The 20,585-nt window shown below is 37.2% G+C and overlaps 2 protein-coding genes across 2 annotated transcripts; both read right to left on the reverse strand.

Moving 5' to 3' along the window:
- Positions 1-5,917: 5,917 nt before the first annotated feature.
- Positions 5,918-6,718, reverse strand: LOC137950258 (zinc finger protein 1-like). The gene has a single exon (XM_068796643.1). The coding sequence runs from the start codon at positions 6,716-6,718 to the stop codon at positions 5,918-5,920; it is 801 nt and encodes a 266-aa protein (XP_068652744.1).
- A 1,778-nt stretch (positions 6,719-8,496) lies between these two features.
- LOC137950332 (Golgi SNAP receptor complex member 1-1) lies at positions 8,497-15,079 on the reverse strand. Its single transcript, XM_068796737.1, has 6 exons — positions 14,736-15,079; positions 12,321-12,548; positions 11,951-12,118; positions 10,016-10,129; positions 9,783-9,900; positions 8,497-8,813 (listed from the first exon to the last, which is right to left on the reverse strand). Exons 1-5 carry the CDS (start codon positions 14,772-14,774, stop codon positions 9,787-9,789), a joined length of 663 nt encoding a protein of 220 aa, XP_068652838.1. The 5' UTR covers positions 14,775-15,079; the 3' UTR covers positions 8,497-8,813; positions 9,783-9,786.
- Positions 15,080-20,585: the final 5,506 nt, after the last annotated feature.

Genomic DNA, 20,585 nt, shown 5'->3' on the forward strand with positions numbered 1-20,585 from the left:
GCCAGTTGGTATTGTAACCTCATGGCTTTCTTCCTATGCACGGTCCTGTCACTGTTAGATGCAGTAACAGTGTCTTAGCTATTTCTGAGCGAAGGATTCCATTAACATGCAACACTATGAGGATTAGATGGATGAATTCTATATCACCTCATCGATGCCAATTAATGCTCCATCGTATTAATTCTTATACAGTATCTTGTCAGCTTTACTAACTGTCAACGTGAGGAGCACGTATGTGCAAAGTTCTTCTTGTTCTCCTTGTTTTCATCTTCTACTCTTGTATCAGAGGATGCTTCTGAGAAAGGAGAACTACTCCTTGAATTTCCTTAGTCCTGCCTGATTAATGACATTTGCCTGGTTTGAGCCAGGGAGAGATATTTGTCTGCAGGGTGTCGTCTGTATGGATCTGTCATGTTCCATTACCGTTAAGGGCTTGTTGTGTATTCCTGTTTCATATGCTGACTATTTTCTGCATTTATCTGTTGGAAATATCTTTTGAGTGGGCCTGATTTTCAGTCTACTAAAATCTCGTGGCAAGACAAAATTTTGTTGAAAATTCTATGGCTGCAGTGAAAATTCATCTACACTGTTGTAGGAAATATGCTTAAAGCCAACTAGGTATGCTGAAGCGGAATTGTGGACTTGCTTGAAGGTCGTGTCCCCGTGTTCGTCTGCATCGGGTTTTTTGTTTGGAATTGGAAAGTTCTTTGTTTTCAACTCTTTGTTGGGCTCGTCATATGTTTTACACAGATCATTGTGTGTTTTGATTGATCAAAGTTGAGAAACTCCAGCTCATGTGTTCAGTTTTATTTGTCATGTCAACTTGGCTTTAATATCAGTACTAGGCTGATCCCTAGCATGCTGTTGGGTGTATGTATGTTTGTCTTCTGGGTCACCTCTTCTTTCTGTGACTTCTTGAGCTGCCATCATCTCTTCTGTGTAATATTGTTTTCTCAGAAGAAGGAATTCCTGTTACAAAATTTGGGTTTTAGGTTAATGCTGAAACCTAAAAGTATGGCAACATGAAAAGTTGACTCAACCTTAATGTACTCTACTTGAGCGATTGTCAGTATTTGGTGATGAGCATTTCCACTAAGGCCTAAACCTCATGTCCTGAACTTTTCTCAGAGATGATAGTCGGGGCCTGGGTATTGATTAATGAGTCAACAGATGATATCGAGAACCTGGCCGGTGAAAAATGTTGTTTGGTTTTGGTTTCTTATCTTCATTTGTGCAGCGTTTTGCTCAACACAAAAGAAGAAAAGGAAAAAGATGTATAGTTTTGATTGACATACCTCATTAACCAAGTGGTCAACTTTGTTTTAGTACCTTCACATTGGTGAACTTGGTGAGAGAAAAATGTGCGAGACGGTTAAGCTTTTGCTTCTTCTTTGAGTTCAGGCACAGTTCTTTACCATAAAAGAAAAGCCTAGCATGTTGCAGCTCAGTATCTTAAGCATAATTCCACTGCACTCCGATCGCATGGAAGATATGTGCCAGTCAGTAATCCAACTTTTTGGCTTTCTTCATCTGTGCATTCATGTCACCTGTTAGATGCAGTAAAAATGTTTTAGTTGTTTCAAAGTGAAAGTGTTTAATAAACAGGTACCCAACCCAAGACTTTTGAGGATCAGATGGATGTTTAATGCTGCAGCTTATTACTGCTTATATGGTATGCCCGTTGGCCTTGGTAACAGTTTATGTTGGTAGCATATATGGGCAAACTTCGTCTGGTTCTTGTATGCTTTCTTCTTCCACTCTGGCTGCAAAAGTGCTCATGACAACAGAGGACAACTCTGGATTATGTAGTTATACCTGATACATGGCACTAGTATGGTTTCTAACCAGGGAGAGAAGTTCGGAAGGGGAAGCTAATATGCCATTCTCAAGCATTTTTATTTGATTTTGTGGGTTAATAAGCACATAAATACCCCTACTTATAAGGTACATACTTCATTAACACTCTCCCTCAAGTTGTACTATAAATGTCAAATAGTCTTAGCCTGTTAATAAGTAAAGAAACTCTTTTATTTAAGGCTTTCGTAAAAATTTCACCTAGTTGTTCTACGTAAAGTAAAAACCTTGCCACATAATGTAGAATCTCTAATATGTTTTATTTTTTCATGGATTGTGCGATTGTCTATAATAAAAATTATTGTATGAGTGTCAAACCCTATTTTCATCGGACCTCTAATAGTTGTTTGAGTGTCAAACTGTAAGTTCACAGGCTGTATGAACCATTGCTCTGTATTCTACATTGATATTAGATTGAGTTACTATTATTTTACCAAATTACCTCCAAGTAAATATGCAAAATCCACTAATAGAGCACCTATCTAATTTTTAACCAGTGTAATTCACATTGAAAAAACTTAAAATATCAAGATTTCCATGAGATTTATACATCATCAACACAACACCACCAACAATTAAGTCATACATCTTTCAACTGCCCTAAGAAAGCAAAATATCCATTTCATCACCCATTAAACACTTCCACTAGGGATGTTGCATGACCTCCTCCACAAACTTGGGCACATAAACAATTGATAAAAAAATACAAAAAATGAGAAGAAAGAGACAAACAAGAAAAAGTAACAAATTGAACATAGGATAACGTACTAGGTTTAGAACAAGTAGTTTTACAGAAAACAATAGGAAGATGAAGATCATTACCGAGAAGTCAGATTGACTAGATTTGTTGCCAAAGGAGTAGACATTGGAACGGGCACAGAGGGAGGAGCTACTGGTAAAGTAGTATTAAGAGACAAGCTCACCTGTAGATCAATACTAGAGGATGAAACCATAACAAACTCCATTTGACAAGAAAAAATATCTAAAGACACAAACCGACAAGATCACACATAGAGGAGCATAACCAAGAAAGGAATTAGAAGAAGATGCATAAACCAGAACCCACTCAAAATGTAACATTAGCAAAAACATAGAACTTCTGAGCTAAGGATCATAACAATGATATCCCTTTTGAGTACAATTATATTTCAAGAGAACACATTTAATCGCACATAGAGACAATTTATTTGAAGGGACATCAACTTCGTTCTTTACTTTTTCATATAAAATTTGTATTGGGGTGAAATTATATTAATTGTGAGTGATCTGATAATCGAGTTTTTTCTTCTGTTTTGAATGGATAAATTTTGTTTAAAGGTCGTTTACCTCACTCTCGTTTGTTTGAGCTTCCTCCTAGAATTTGTAGTTGTACATGTTTTCTTCTCAAGCAAGTGTTTGTTTTTTCTTTCAGCAACTCTATTTTGTTGAAGGATATACACACTAGATGTCTATTTAATAATACTATGTAGAGAACAATAATGTACAAAACAAGAATTGATACATTCTAAACTATTATCAATGAACCAACCTGGATAGGAACACCAAATAGTACTTGTACTTCTTTGTGAAAATGAACAAAAACATCTAATACTATAATTTTGTCTTTTAACAAATAGACCTATAAAACCATACTAAAGTCATCAATAAACGTCACAAAATAATGACATCTACAAATACTAGGAATCGGATGTGGATCTCATACATTAAAATGAACCAAAAAAAAGGAAGATGAACTCTGTTTATCACCTTTGATGGAATATGAAGAGCAACAATGTTTCTCCAACTTAAAAGATCCACATGCAGAGTTTTTACATAAACTAAAAAATATGGAAAAAGGGTGATGCATTTTCTTTGCAGATGGATGCCCTGGTCGAGGATATCAATCGTTTGCGGAAGTCGAATTGGCCAACATCATATGGTGTGCTCCCATACATCCACCAAATTAATAGAGGTCATCCCCCTCATATCTTGTATCAAACGTCTTCTTTGACTATAGATCCTAAAAGTCACAATAGGACCAAAAAAATAATTAAGTATCATAATTGAGATGTGAATTTAGTTATAGATAACAAAATTATACTAAAGTGGAACATAATAAACATAAGACACCGAAATAGCCAGATAAGCACAAATAATATCTTCACCTTCAATAGGAGACTATGACTAATCAACAAAAATAACTAGTCCAATAGAAGAAGAATCATTAAAAGAAGAAAACATTGATTTATTACCTATCATATGAGTTGAGGCACTGAGTCAAGAATCCAAGTACTAGAAGGAGCAACATGAAAAGCTATTGTACTTAGATGGAATAAATGATGTATTTGCCATGATGGAGGAATCAGAGGTACTAGGGAGGCTAGTGGAATTACCTTTCCACAATTCTATAAGTTTAAACAACTCATTGACAATGTTATTTTTCTCAACATAATTTTTAGGATTACTACTATTTGCCTAAACTTGCTTACCAATTTGTTCCTAACATTATATATAAACATGGCCAACCTTATCACAAAATAACACGTCTTGTCACGATTGTCTCAAACTCTTCCTCTACCTGTACCTCCATCTGACTACTACCTCGACCTCACCCAAAAGGTCTTTTGTCTACAGACAATAGATATAAAATTATAAGGGTAAATTATCCTCAAAAAGAGGATGTGGTGGAGGATCTCCAGTCTTGACTACTGTACTTTCAGCTCGATAACCCATGCATTAGTAAGCTTGGGTACATCTGCACTAGACAATATTTGAGCCATACACTTCCTCGAGAGTGTATCATCATGATATGTGGATGATAAACTCAAAACTCCTATAATAAATTGTTCAATTCTCCACCAAAGTGTTATGTTACACTTTGTTGGCCTAGAGTAAATTTCCATAATATGGAAATTTATTGGAGCAGTTGGGAATATTCTAAGGGATTATCTGGCATTGGTGGGAACAAAAAAGAAAGAAAAAGGTCCGTGTGGGGTCCTATAAAATTGAAATCTTAGTAATATTTAATACATGAACCCAATCTTTTTAAGTTGTTTGGTTACTAGGGGGTGAGAGAAATATCATAAAGAATGGAGAGAAGCTACTTGACACTTGCATCCTTCCAAGAGAGGAAATCTTAAAAGATAATCTTACTAAATCCACAACCAGATCCTTGGGAGCCACCTCAAGACTAGTCATATGATGGCTTATTTATTCTTTCTCAAATGAGGCAGAGGATCCACTTCAATCTTTCTTCCCCTAATTGCACAAAACATGTACTTGTTCTTGTTCTTGTTCTTGCATTCGATTCCCCATTTAATCTCTGCATCAGTTACATGCTATGTTTGGACTTTCGAGAGGAGATACAATTTAAATTCGGATTTTGATTGATCTTCTCAGAGGATCTCCACATCTTTATAACCTGCATTCAGTTCGGCCCTGGAAAGAAGCCCTTACCATATCAGACCAACCCAGAAATGGAAAATCTCCCCAGTCCGGACAATAATTCCCTGGACAGAATCCTCTCTCGTTCATATAAAAGTATGAAGAGTCCCTGTCCAACGGCTCCACTGACAAGATGAACGTCCTGAATCTGATTTTTTCTTTTTTCTTTTTTTGTTTCTCCAGTTTCCTGCCCGTGAACCATATCCCTTGGGATTCTTACAACACCTTCTTAATTCTTAAAGCCACGCTGTCTTTTATGCATTCCTCCATTACTGCCATTTTGGGTTGGAAAAAATGGAAATTATCAGTCGGGTTTCGTGCTTCTGTTTCTCTGCTAAATTTGGACAGAGTTTGAAAATGTCGAGTAGATGGTAGTGAAGCCAACCAATCCAAGAAAGAAAAAGGGAGGGAAAAACACACTGAGAATCATAGACTAAGAAGAGAATAATAATAATAATTGTATTTGAATCTAAAGTTAGCAACTGAGAAAATGAAGAAATAACTCTTCTCCTCTTTTTACACTGTTCACTTTCTTATCGAGACTAACAGGACACCAACTAATAGTCTTTCAAATATTAAACAAAAGGCAAAAGAAAGAAAAAGAACAACTTGAAGAACAACTGAAGAAGAAACCCAGAGATTAGAGCTTGAGGGACAAGTCAAGCTTTTTCACTTCTTCTTGTTGGTTACCCTTCAATCTGCTACCACCCACCCAAAACCCACCAACCGGTTCGTCGGCGACGGCTGCCGGGGGGACGCAGAAGTTGCGGAATCCAAACGAGCCATCGAACCTGGCGGTGCCACTTCTGCTTCCGGAGATATCCTCGCCGAGTCTGCCAATGGTCGGCTGTTGATTTATCCAGGGGCGACACCAGCCGTGGTGGCCGTAAGGGAGACCCGACGGCGGTAGGGAAGAGTAGAAGGGGGGTCTCTGAAACCCTTTGTGCTCGCTTAGGATTGGTTGTGATGCGTGAATGCCATGGAGCGGCAGAGAAGACATGCTAGCGGGGTAGCGGGGGTGCATGTAGGGATAGTGATCAAAGGCGGCCACTCTTTGCCCCCGCTTGGCTAGGGTCCGCTCCCGCTTGTGTGCGTTCTGGTGGCCGCCCAGAGCTTGAGAACTGAAGAATTTTCTCTGGCAGTAGTTGCAGGAGAAGACTCGGGGCTCGGTTTCTGTGGTTCTGGGAGTGGCGGTAGCAGGTCGGGCCTCCGGCGAGGATGGCTGTTGCGATGTACCCTCTTTGAATCGATCGATGAGGTTGAGTTCCAGCATGGACTCAGGATCGCAGTCCTTGCCAGAAAGGCTCAGATCCAAGACCAAACTGGGTTCTGCTCCGGCTTGCTTTAAATCATCTCTAGCCTTCTCTTTCATTTTGTCCTCGGCATCATTGGAGATGCTGGAGGTGACGGAGAAACTTGGGTCTGTACGAAGTGATTCCATCCGAAAGAGAACGAATGAAAAAGAAATGAAGTTAAGTTGTCGATGTGTGCAGATCTTTGTACTAAGTTGATTTTGAAAGCAATTGAGAGAGAGATTATATACTTGGTGAGGAGTGATGGCACATAAATGCTAATCTTCCAAGTATGGAAGAATGTCCTGTTTTACAGTTACATGTGCTTATAATAGTAAACTCGAAGACCCTTTTTGAAGTAGCAAAAGACACGAATGGGGCGGATGTGTACAAGGAAACCTCTGAGCCCCTTTCCTTTGCCTTTTTTGTACTCTCTCATCGCCCCCAAAACTCCTTGACTTCGCAGTACACCCACATTGGATGTCTATTTCGAACATCCTTCATTACTCTTTAGCACTCAGGAGGAAGATAGAGATTGATGGGGGCTAAGGAAACTCTCTCTTATTTCTTCTGTTGCTCCTTTTGCTTCCCTTCTGTCCTTCCAAATGTGGCTCCGAGATTTTATGGCTTCTCGTATCGCTACCAGTAAATGCTCTCGTAAAGCTGTAGAACTGGCGAAATGGATTGGGATGAATTTTTTTGGGGGATTCCATTTACAGACCCCTCCCTTTGGCTGTCTATCGTAAAATGAAGTGCACTTATGACTTGCCAATCCAAATCTGCTTCGTTGCTTTGACAAATCTGGTTACCTTCCCACTTATGATATGACAAATCTTTGTTTAGTAACATAAATTGGTGATTATGAGTGCACGTGCGTTGAAAAGTTTCTGCTAGTGCTGATTTTGTGGGATACAGAACCGGGAAGTGCCACCGCCATTATTGATCATCCTCAACTCAAATGGCTCTCCACCTGTGTATGATCAGATGAGAGCCAACAGTTGGATGAAATTCCTATTCGACCATCTGCCAAGCGCACAGCAACACAACGGCTGCTTGATACTACTGTGGGTGGTGGGTGAGGCACAGAATTGCAGTGCGAGGCCATCGTCGTGGAGCTTACATGGTACTTGTCTGCTCCAGTACCGAAAGTCTCAAAACTGCACTGTTGTGGATCCTACAAATTGGAGAACTCCTTTACAAACATGGTAACTTCTCTGAGAATAAGACTGGGATGGATAAATATTTCCCCTTAATTATTGTTACTCAAGGAGAGGAGAAGGGGGTACATCATCGCCTGACATGGTTGGATACGAGTGCTCTTCCTCCGTTTGTTTGGCTATTCGTTTGTCACGTACTCACTCATACATCTCGTATTCTATCGTCACTCGCTTGTCTACTCCAATTCCATCATATCTTAAAAGTGGATGATCTTTTTTGCTTGCTGTTCATTGATCGTGTCGGGCACTGCAGCCAAATTAGAAGGCTTCCAAAGAAGACATCATAGCTGATGGAAACTTGAAATGAACCTTCCAAATAGTGAACATTAGATCCTCTCTACCTTGGTCACCATCATCACCGATATTTCTCTCTCTCTCACTCGGACAGGGCTGCACTAATAATAGAAGAGTCTCTCTCTCTCTCACTCTCACTCGGACAGGGCTGCACTAATAATAGAAGAGTCTCTCTCTCTCTCACTCACTCGGACAGGGCTGCACTAATAATAGAAGAGTGTTTTGGACCTAGTCTGCGCTACAAGACTACATATGGAAGGATGCCCCACCGCCATTAAGCCTCAAAATGAGAAATAATGGAGTAATCACGATCAGAGCTGCAGGTAGACTGAATTTCTAGGTTATTTTGAAATGGTATCAAGAAAACTTTGACTAGGACAGCAGGAGAGAAATCGCAATGATTCAGATCACCGCACTTACCTTGTCTAATCACACTTTTGCATCAGCAATAAGCAAACTGTATGTTTACAATTTGTTCAAACCACTTGTCCACAACTGCTCACTATTTTTCTTTATCACATATCCACTGCTCTTACCTCATTTTCTTCAGGTATAGGATCAACTTCAAACCCATCATTGCACATTCTTCTAGTCTTTCTAGTCTTTGTAGCAGCCACACGATGCACTTCCATGATTGGATTGCCAAACCAAAACATACTTCCCGTGCCAGATGTGAGGCATCAGACCGACCTTTAATGTCTTCCAATCTTCACTCATTCATCGTGTATTCTACCTGAAAGAAGGCATTGTTAACAGTCAACCCCCAATGGAATTATTACATGACAAGAGAAAGCTAAACAGGGAGACTTCAATTACTCGGAAAGCCTCATGCATATGTGAACAAAGAAAAGCTTGAGTAATTGGGTAAAACACAGCCATCTGATGTGCCACGGCTGCCCACTGCCCTGAGTCAACTTAAAGCTGCATAAAAACTATTGCATATTGGTGAATACTACCCTAGAATAGTACTAGGTAAGAAAATAAAGAAGTCCCCACAGACATCATCGTAGGAGACCAAGTTAATATGATCATGACAGTGAATTCCCCATAGCAGGGGGACAACATGAATTTACCAACTCCTAGCTTTCGGTTGACATAGCTCACGGTAAAGGGAATCTAGTAGATTTTTAGACACCTAAGAGCACTGATTAAAAATCGAGAGGACCAGTCTTTTTTACTAGCAGTTTCTAGCTCTGATGGTGCCCAGTGAAATGACATGGCCTCTCTCTTTCACCAGCAATTTCTAGCTCTGATTACACCCAGACCTTGCACTATTGCAAGGCTTAGCACAAAATTGAGGAAAACATGTAGGATACAACCAGTGTACCAGTTGGATATGACTCAAGTGTACCTGTTAGGTCTACAATGACAAGCTTCCTAACAAGTAAGCATAGAGAGCCGCTCAAAAGCGGAGACATATGAAAGAACAACTGAAAAGAAAACAAGCAAGCACACTAAACGACAAATCAAGAGAAGCCAACATGGGGAAGAACCTTACTTTGAGACAGAATTGTGTAAAATAACAGAATTAAGACTCAGAGAGGGATTCTGCAGGATAACATGAAAAAAAAAGTGAACTTGAACTTCTAGCCAACACGAGTGTACTAGGACAACAATCCACAGGAGATGAGAAAAAGAAGAATTACCACAAGATATATTTTTGTTTGAAATGGAAATTATCACAATATGTCTAACATCATACCTCCTTACTTGGACAACCAGTAAATCAGAATTAGGAATGTGCACACAGCTGCAACAAGGGACAAGATAATGGTATCCATAGATTTTTTCCTCTTGATGGCAGAAAGGATGTTATTTACCTGCACAATTAAGCAGGTTGTTCATTATGTTGCTTATTCCACAAAGTTGTGCAGATGACCAGAAACACTATGATTGCTCAATAGGTCAATATTTTAGACAGAAAAGCTAACATACCGATGGTAGGCGGCTGCTAACATTGGTTATCTTTGAGCCAATCCCACTGAAAGTTGAGCGTTGAAGAACAAGTGCTCCAAGTGTGGCTTGAGCATGGGATATCACACTATCAATCTGATGTTGCAAAATGCTAAATGATGAGAAGTGGTGGACTTTGTTTAACTACAGCAATGGATAAATTGTGCAGAAATCTGTATATTTTATAGAGCAAGAGATCAATGTAAAAACTGCATCATAACAATATCCACAGTGAATACTCTCATCATAAACACGGAATTATAATATTAGAAAATATCAAGACATTGTGACTCATTTTTTCAGTTAAAAAATTGCATCATAACAATATCCACATTGAATACTCTCATCATAAACACGGAATTATAATATTAGAAAATATCAAGACATAGTGACTCATTTTTTCAGTTAAAAACTGCATCATAACAATATCCACAGTGAAAACTCTCATCATAAACACGAAATTATATCATTAGAAAATATCAAGACATCATGACTCATTTTTGAAGTGATAATTTAGTAGTGCAATGTAGAGAGAGTCATCACAAAGATCTGAAAAATATTATAATCTATGAAACAGTTATTGAGAAGATTAATCTTTTCATATCAGTGCATTAGCAAAGAAGCTAGAACAAAAATATATAGAAAACACCAACACAGCCATCAACATCCCCTCTGAGTAGAAATACATGTTCATTCTGCAGCAATTGTAGTTCAGAGTTTATCTTGAATTGAAGATTTATATCTTAGGATTCAATGCACCAGAAAATGCCATTGGAAGAGAGAATAGAATCCAAATACCATCCACTAGAATCCCTAAGGAATTGAAAAAATCACAATGTTGCTTCATTTCCAAGAGCTTCTAGTGCATTTCTTAAACCAAAGCTGGAGGACATGTTAGACTAAACCCTGATTTGTCTGATGAATTCAAGCAAATGCACACACAACTTAGTTAAGGCTAGGTCCCATCCCCAAAAACAACTACTCAAAAGTTTATAGTTCAGCATCCAGGTTTACACTATGTCCTAATTGATGTCCTATTTCTCCAGCAAGTAAAGCTCAGATCAGTAATAAAGATACTTTAATAATTTCAAACTTTGACTTCAAATACAAGTCATTCATAACTCCAGGTCACCCGGCCATTCCAAAAAAAAAAAAAAAAAGCTGTTATCAACTCAAATCTAAATAAAAAAAGGTCCCAATGGTCAACAACAATAGCTTCATGAGCAGGGTATAAATATTAACAATTGGTTAAAGTTTGTTGAGCTGGATCATCAAGGTTGATCATCAACTATAAAATTCCAAAGGGTGTTCAATAACTCTTATTTGATTGGTATTGAATAGAAGGATGATGTCTTTTTGCAACTAGACCACCCCTTAACTTGCATTGCATGGTGAAGAGAATTTTTTTAATCAGTAATAATAATTTTTTCTGTATTGGTTCATGCAAATAACATGATCACATCTCCTAGTTCTTGAGTACCTGCTACTGCGGTGTGTTTGATTTAAGTAAATTAAAATATATAAGCAATTCTTTCCCCAAAAAAAGCACTCACACATGTAACGATGAAGATGAAAATAAAGAAATTTGTCCACCTAGGTCAGCTCAATAGAATTTTCAAAACAAAATATGCAAGCAACGATTTGCTGGTCACCAGGATTTTCCACTCACCAGATAAAAAGATGATGATAGAAAATTTTCATTTTTTTTTATTTGTCAGGCCCATTTGCATGAACAATAAAATTAGTATTACATATAACACATCCTAATTATCACCCAAAACATAAGCACACAAATATCGTTAAGGTCATTAAAAGTACTCAGATGATCGCAATGCAAGGAAACTTAAAAAGGAAATCATAGTCAAGCTGCCCCAATATACAAAATTTAAAATAAAATAACCTTTTGCTTCAAAATACCTGTCCTGTATTTCGGCTTAAAGATGCTTGTTCCTTAAGCAGTGCTTGTCTTTCATAATCACCATTTGCTTCTAGATCTGCTTTAGTATGATTAAACCCCCTATAATCTTGAAGAAGTAATGCATGCTCCTGTTTGGCTTTTTGGCTGGAGCGAAGGCGATAAAATTCCTACACTTTGCCATATTAAAGAATGGGCTAATCAGCATCATCGTACCACATTTATTAATTCCAGAAAATTTTCTTTTGCCTCTTATAGAAGATATTTCTTGTGATTGTATTTGGAAATTGAAACCAAGCATCATGCATATCAAGACAGAGATATCAATCCTACACCTTCAGGTTTTAATAACAAGTGAGAGAACAAGATTACCTGCGTAAGATCTTGTAAAATTTCTTGATGCCGAGTCAAAGTATGTGAAAAGATCTCTGATCCTCCTGAAGAAACCCAAGCTTGCATCTGTGCTATTACTTGCTGGAGTTGAGTCAGTAGATGATCAATACCAGTTTCAAGATCATTTTCTGAACCATCAGAATTTGCAGCTACTAATCTGCGGTATAAGTTCATACGGTCATCCAGTTGTGCCTCTAGGTTCCTTGCCTGCAAATAGGAGGGTCAGAATCAACTGAGATAAGACAATCATTTGTTGAGATACTCCCAATCACACCAAAAAAAATGTTATCTCCTAAGAAGATGGCTGCCAAGAGAAGCATACAGCTATGCCCCTTCTTCAAGCACTATCTCGGCCTATTCTTATCTACATTCAATGCTGGATGAAAATGGTGACACAGGAAGACTTCTAGAAAGACTTCCACATAACATTAACATTCATTACACCAATCTTTGTCTTGACATTTAAACTGGTATTCTTCTCAAAATTAATAACATTACATGAAGAATCTAGTCTTCCAAGAACTAACAGTAATATGCAACTGTGAAGTAACTTAGATGCCAAAAAAAGTTGTTTTTACCACCTCAGACTCCCTTTCACTTATTTCTTCTCCCTATCCATATCTTAGTTCAATAACATTACAGTACAAATTATTTCTTTAATGATAACTAATACCAATCAGATTGGGTAAAAGTGTAACAGAAGTTTCAATCAGATCCCTCTGCACCTCAATAATCTTTGGCAAGAAACTGTCTAACTAATGATATACTCAAGAGATTGTGCATATATAACAAATAAATGCACTGACTTATAGACAGATAGAATACATTCCCAAGGTTGTCCTTAATTTAGTTCCCTACATAAGAAGCACACTGAGCAAAATTAGTAGTCAAAACAGGTAATGCCATTGTTAATCTCCGTTCCTAACTTCATATCCTCCCAATCTTTAGTAATTTTGTTGTTACCAACTGGAAATAGTAGAAATGTAATACGAGTTATAATGGCACCTCTACCTTTGTTCATCATCATTCCATTTAAGAACACCTTTCTCAAAATAATAACAAACCAAAATATGGAAAGTTAATCAATAACAAACCAAAAGATGGAAACCTAAGCAGTATCTAAGACAGGAACCTATAACTCCTCATAAGCAAACACTTGTTTGAATCAACAAATGATGCCCACCAAAACTCAACTTGCTAAGTTCATCATGTTCACACAAGAGAAAACTCTTACCATGCAACCAGCCACTTTTTGCAGACTATATCTGTCACATTTAATTGTCATGCCGAGTCTGAGTAAAAACAACCATTTGACGAACTATCCTTTCTTTGCGTAATTTGGAGAGCAAAGTTTAGTTGTACTCAAAATATATCAAGAAAAATATTAGTACATGCATGACTATTGAAGAGATCAGGTCAAATTAGGCTTAATTACTGACAGAAAAGACAAAGGGTGAGGTAGTAAGACAGAAAAGGTTGTGATGATGACAGCAGTTTCTAGAAGGAAAAATCAAAACAGAAGTCTGGATTGAGCAGAGTTGGGCTGTTCTGTAGGCTGAAGAAGAAGATAGAAGAAATTTAGCAGGAAGGACAAAATAAGATATTAGTGCTGTTGGAGGCAGAAGAAAGTCTTCACTAAGTGGCTTTCAGCTCTTTATGCTCCAATTTTCCTCTTATTGAAGTGGGTAAATCAGTAGGGCATGAGAGTATGCACCTGATAAAAGACATACGGCTCATCGATCCTCTCTACCAGGATAAACTCTCGCTAGAAATAGTTCTTATGGATGTTATGGCATGAATTGTGCCCTTACCAATTATCAGCATAATATGCGTTGCTTATACATTCATGACAAACACACTTTTCATTCAAGTGTTTCCACTTTTGCACCACATCATCTACATTGTATCCTCGTCTACTAATCCATCCATAAGGGTTGAGGACTAAAAAGCATAAGGACAAATGCCTCTCATTTGTAAAAATTTAAGGAATTCAACTAAAGATATAACCACTCGGCAAATTGCCAGAAATATATAGAACAAGTAACTCAAACCGATGGAATTATCCAATCTCCGTAGAAAAAGGAACTCATGAAAATCATATGCAGTTAAGGAATGCAAAACTCAAAAAATAATCACGGAGCATGTAAGCACCAAAATTACGAACAGCCTTAAACCATTCTGCAAGAAGCCGACAAAACAGGTCCCAAATAGATACGTTGGGAAAAATTCATAACATGTACAATTAATTTCCTCTGATCGAACCCAACATCGAAGAAACATTAAAAAAACAACGGATCGAACGTTATATAAACAGATCAAAATTTGAAGTAACTCTGTCGTCGATTTCTTATATGGCGGCCTGAAAAGAACACCAAATTCCGTAGTATTTCATACCTGTTTTCGCAAGGCATCCCAGGAGCTTGGCGAGTCCATGGATCGAAGAGAGGACCACTTCTTCTACTTCTTTTCTTTTTCCCCCTTCTCTGTTCCCCTCCCGTCCCCTCCGATCGACGATATCTTGTTCTAGTTTTTGCAGACTACAGGTCTACCAATCTACCATTAATAATCAAAATTGAAGAGAATATAGGACTTGTTGCTTGGAGGAGAAGTGAAATAAATGAGTTCATGTGCATCGGGCACTCAACCGAAACTACGAAACTACGACGGGTGGCGCTCTTTAAAATACGCGGAGTGCGGACATGCGTTCTTTATCTGGTTAACGTAAGCAGACCGCTAAAGCAAGAGAAGAGAAACACCGCCCATAGGATGGCCTGGTTTCCTCTGGTTCCTTATCGATCTTGCAGATCTGACCCGGGTTCGTTATGCAGGGATTAGCCACTCACTCCAGACTGAGCCCACCTGACCAAGAGTGTAAAATTGTTAAGCAGGTTCTCGCTCAGGTGTCTCACTTAGGGGGTGTAAAAGTAACGTTACATAGTGATTAATTTTCATTACTAGTGATTAATTAATTAATAATTTATTTTTCTACTGATTAATTAATTAGTAATAAATAAATTTATCATTAATTAAAATTTTATTAAATATTTATTAACTATTTACTAATTATTTACCTTCGCGATAAAAAAATGTTAAACTTTTGCTGGTAGAATTTCAATTTTCTTTGCAAACAAAAAAAAGTTTTTATAAAATTCCAAAGTGCAAAAGTTTTTAAAATTTCTTTTAATATTCATTGTCTACTAGCGAATATTCTACTTTCACTGGCAAAAATAATAGTTTTGTCGACAAAACTAAAATTTCTCTAACAAAAAAATTGAAAATTTTCCCACAAAATATAAACTTCTTTATTTGGCATAAGTCAAAAATGTTATGATGAAAATATTTGAAACATCCAACAAAATGAGAGACAGTTTCATGTAAATAAATTTTATATTTCAAAGTTGAAATGTAAATCAAACTTACACTTGAGTTTAAGATCAAAATCAATTAAAAAAATGTTTTTGTATGCCATTACATTTATAGTAATTTATTCAAGGTACTTCAACATGCATTTTGCAACCTCAATAATATTACATAAGTTTTAGCAAATAAACTAAGAATTTATGATTGAAGTGGAGTGTTTAAAAAATATAACTGCAGACATGAAAATGGGTGTTCAGGCTTTGATTAATGGTCAAAGACTCACAATCATGTCAAATTGAAGATAAATTGGATACTCAAATTATAAATTTAATTATAATTAGTTAAAAATTGGTTCTATCCAACAATGCGACTTGGCAAAGGAGAGAAATAAGGTGACACAAGGCAACTTAAGAGCTACTAAACTTGAGTCAATCAATGAGTACACATTGCATTCTTCGTAGATTAGAAATGGGCAGAGATAAAAAATAAAAAAGTCAAATAGAGGAGAACCATTGAAAAAGTCAAATAGAGGATATCCTAGGAAAATGAATGAACTCAATAAGGTAGAAATTTGTAGGTTTGAACTTGGTTTGACCTTAAAACTTCAAATTCAAGCTCAACATCAAATCTTAAATTGAATTCGAGTTCGAGCTTGAAAACTATGAATTCAAAGTCAAACTCGAGCTAAGTTCAAGTTTAACATACATTTAAGATTACAAAATAAAAATGATAAAAATGAACAAAGAGAATTTAGTGATTAGCATAGTACCATTGAACTGCATATTTTTGCAAAGAAGTTTAAACTTTGTAATAAAGTATACTAATATACAATAGCCAGTTTAATAAACCTAATAAAAAGAGCAAACCTCTCCATCAATAACGTTTATTCTATTGGCAAATAATAACATATGATATTAAGGGACCCAAACGGGTTGATTGGCAACTAAAGAGGGAACTGATGAGAGTAATTATGGTAAAAGGTATTTTCATAAATAAAAAAAATATTGATTAGTCCATAAGCTAAACTTAGAAAACCTCGAGCTCAATTACTTAACGAGTTTATTCCAAGTTTAAGTACAAAATGATATCAAGTACAAACTGAATTGAGTTGAGTTTTTTTTCAAACATGACACCCAATGTCATTTTTTTACAAGTATTTACATGTGTCAATGTAAGAGAAGCAGACAACCTGCAGTTGTATCGATGGCCTCCATGAAAATGATCCTTCTCACCAGCTTCTTCACGTCATCTACTTATTGGTCCTCACAATTGAACCCATTAAGGCTCCAGCTCCTAGTTGGCCAGGGTTGAGTCCGTCTGCTCCGCCTCCAGATCCAAAGGGAATTAAAGGTGAATACTGGCTTTCATGGAGGTCATGGAGCTTTCTTGCATCCAGCATCGATTTGACCCTCCTCACTCATGTCCACTATGCTTTGTTCAGCTGAATCCGACCTCCAACAAGGTGGTGATCGGGTATGACGACGATAAGGGTCTCCTCAATTCCACTGACACGTTACATAGTCACAATCTCCTGCTAAGGCCTCACTCTCCATAGCCGATGGCAATACTGCTCCTGGTACATTCTCTCAAATGGATAGGGACCCCAAAACCCAATCAACCTTCATCTTTCGGCGATCGTTGTGGCCCGAAAGTACAACCCGATGGCCTGGACCTTGACTAGGAATTCCCTCAAAACAGCAAGACATGGACAATGTTGGATTGTAGTTCAAGCAATGGCGAGCCTCAATAGAATCAGAGGCCTTGGCCACAATGAAGCCCCCACTCTTAGTTATTGCAACTGTCTACTTTGCATTCAGCTTCTTCAAGTAGGACGTGCACCAGACCTATCCTGGTGAGGACATCAGGGACTACATCAATTGGGTTAACGCTATGTGTTTTGACTACCATGGTTCCTAGAATACATCCATCACTGGAGCCCATGTTGCACTTTACGATCCTCACAGTAATATCAACACCGACTATGACATCAACTCGTGGATCAAAATTGGCATCCCCCTGAGAAGATCATCATAGGTCTGCCTCTATATAGCTAGACATGGCAACTTGAGAACCAGACCATCAATAGTGTGGGAGCTCCTAACGGGATAATCTTCTTCATGGACTTGATGGACTCAAATGCACGATATAATGCTAGTGTGAACTATGATGGATCTACCGTATCTACAAACTCATACTTGGGGACGTCGTAGATTGGGTATGATGATGGCCGATCTGTCACGAAGAAGATAAATATGCAAAGAGGAGTCTCTATACAAGGTAAATGATGTTAAATTTTCAGTTTGACATGATTTCTTCTAGGAATTTCATTGTTCTTTCACATGTATAAAAAACTTGAGACTAACTAAATCTCTATTTGGTGATTGACAACTTCAAATGAATGGGGAAAGTGGGAAATTCTCCAATGACAGTGATTATTTTCAGATAAAAAGGTCTGGTTCTCTTTCTTCTTGATTGTAATAAGCTACCCTGGCATCTCTATTTATGCTTAAATACATTGTTTTGGTCCCTTTGTCCTAGTGTCCCCTGACTCATTTTCTTTTACCGTTCAAAGTTTGCATTTATCCTTTGGAAACTAGGCGCAACCAATCTTTGAAGAATTGCTTGTTGAGACTTTGATTTATTCCATTTATGTTTCACACTGACTTGTTCACCAAAGCTATGAGGTGGACTCAGGATTCCCGAAAATCATCCATTATCGAGTTGCCCATATCTTTCTACAATGCAACCCAACCATTTTTTTTTCAAAAAATAACTAAACTAGGGGGAAATCTTCATTATGGTATATAATGTTTTATATATAATTATCTAGATATTTCAATAATTTCTAATGCATAAATTTAGTGTAGTCATGACTAAGTATTTGTTTGGTCGGCACAAAAGAGCCAAGTCTTTTTCTACGACTCGAATTATTTAGTCCATTTTTTTTTTTACTCGCACAAGTGACAACTTAACTTGAGGATCCAAAAAATCATAAATATAAACTTTCAACTCCCAACTCGATTGTATCCCCCAATGATTCTAATACTAGACTATGATCCTTTACTCAACTTGATTGTATAACCTTTATAAAGTACAAAGAGACTCAGTTAGAAATAACTTTTGTTGAAGCATAAATATGGAAGAGTCTTACATGACTCTCTTGGAAAGGTGACTCAGGAATTACAACCAAGGAAGAAGCTTAGCAATTTCATATTTCTACTTTGTTAAGAGTTGTTTATTATTCTAGGGCAATTGTTTACTTTGATTATGATTATGAATTCTATTTTGGATGTAATTGGGACTTGAGTAACTTAATTTCATTATGATTCTTTGTATTTCCTCTTATTAGTTGAGACCTAATGTACTCAAATTATAATAAGTCATTGAATTATTTATCTTTTTAAAACATTTAATATGGTATCAGAGCAGATAATGCGTGGGCTTCCACCGAAGCTATTCCCTTGTAGAGCCAAAAAAAAAGCCTACATGTGAAGGGGAGTGTTAAAGAATAGTCCCACATGAATTAGTGAATACAAAGATTTTAGATTTTTTTAGTTTGAAAAGGGACTTCCAAAGTTGGGATAGACCTTAGACCCAAATTCAAATGATAACAGAGTAGGTTTTGTGAGTTGACTTAGTCGAATGCAGAGATAGTGCAATCCTTTTATTATTTCTCTTTAGTAGTTCATGTTTGTAAACTTCTTTTTCTTCCTCATTGATATTTTTGTGTCCCAATATCTATTTTTCTTGGCCTTCGTACATCCATACTACATTTTTCATATTATAAATTATATATTTATAGAAAAAATACAATTTCATATTATGTAAGACTTGATCAAATACAAATGACATATGTGGGAGGAACCAACAGTAGAGTAGAAGAAGAACAACTATTTTTTTCAAATACGTAATGACCCGTCTTCTTAAGACACATTTTGAGTTGTACTTCTTTACACTAAGGAATACAAAACTGTAGTGATTTATATCTCTTCAGCTGATTTTCCCATCATTACCTCTCCGCCCTTCCCCACCTGCACCCAATCTACCTTACTCAATGCCAAATTAGAAGTTACATTCCCATGCATAAAGGATCTGGTTGATGAGCTAGGTAACTTGTTTACTAGTGAAACTAAGCAGATTCAGTGAGGTCAATCCGGTTTTGGTCTACTTCCATCTTCTCAATCTAATTTACCAATCTTATAGAGGTTTATCCTCCAATGGTCTACATTGAGGCACCAAAAGATCTAGTCTTCAATGAGCTGATCTGTTCAAACACTCAAGAGCCTGAATTCAATGCTCTATAGTGCAATGAGCGGTGAGTGAGAGACTCCCCAACTCTTTGTACTAATTCATTCTCTTTACTTACAAAGGTCACTAGAAGCTTATATTGCCTTCTTTGGTTTTTGGCTTTACAATCCTACTTTGCCTTTATTGAAAGAGAAAGGGCCAACATCACCATGTGAACATTGCTTTGGTGTCCGTGAGAATGTTACCTCTTCTTTATCTTTGATGATTGCAACATTGAATTAATCAATCACCTAGGAATGCACTCCCCACCCCCAAAAGAGAGCCTAGAATTAAGTGATTAGAATAGGATGTACAAGAAGCCATTATTAAGCAAGACAAAGCAGATAGGAACCCAAGAAACATTTCAATTCAAAAAGAGAGGTACCTCAACTTTACTCTTTAAATGTGTTAATTCTTTCTCTAATGTTGACTTGTAGGCAGAATCCGGATTTTGAAAGATAAAAGCTCTCTTTGCTGGGATGGAGGGAAGGACAGAGAAGGAGAATAGGAAGGTTTTGTTTACTTTTGTAAAGGGTTTTTCTGAGTCAAAGGCTCTTTCACCAAAGCCCTTTTTGTGGTAAGGTTTGAGGATTCATG

The sequence above is a fragment of the Aristolochia californica genome, unplaced genomic scaffold (genome assembly GCF_029961685.1).
Source record: "Aristolochia californica isolate CCGP_79_NKW_82.1479 unplaced genomic scaffold, dmAriCali1.0.hap1 SCAF_14, whole genome shotgun sequence".
Taxonomy (NCBI): domain Eukaryota; kingdom Viridiplantae; phylum Streptophyta; class Magnoliopsida; order Piperales; family Aristolochiaceae; genus Aristolochia; species Aristolochia californica.

Excerpts from the sequence above, each read along its gene's own strand:
- LOC137950258 (XM_068796643.1), bottom strand. The coding sequence starts at position 6,718 with ATGGAATCACTTCGTACAGACCCAAGTTTCTCCGTCACCTCCAGCATC.
- LOC137950332 (XM_068796737.1), bottom strand. The coding sequence starts at position 14,774 with ATGGACTCGCCAAGCTCCTGGGATGCCTTGCGAAAACAG. Across the intron at positions 12,549-14,735 it reads GGGATGCCTTGCGAAAACAG|GCAAGGAACCTAGAGGCACA; the intron begins GTATGAAATACT and ends TCCTATTTGCAG. Across the intron at positions 12,119-12,320 it reads TTTTACAAGATCTTACGCAG|GAATTTTATCGCCTTCGCTC; the intron begins GTAATCTTGTTC and ends GGCAAAGTGTAG.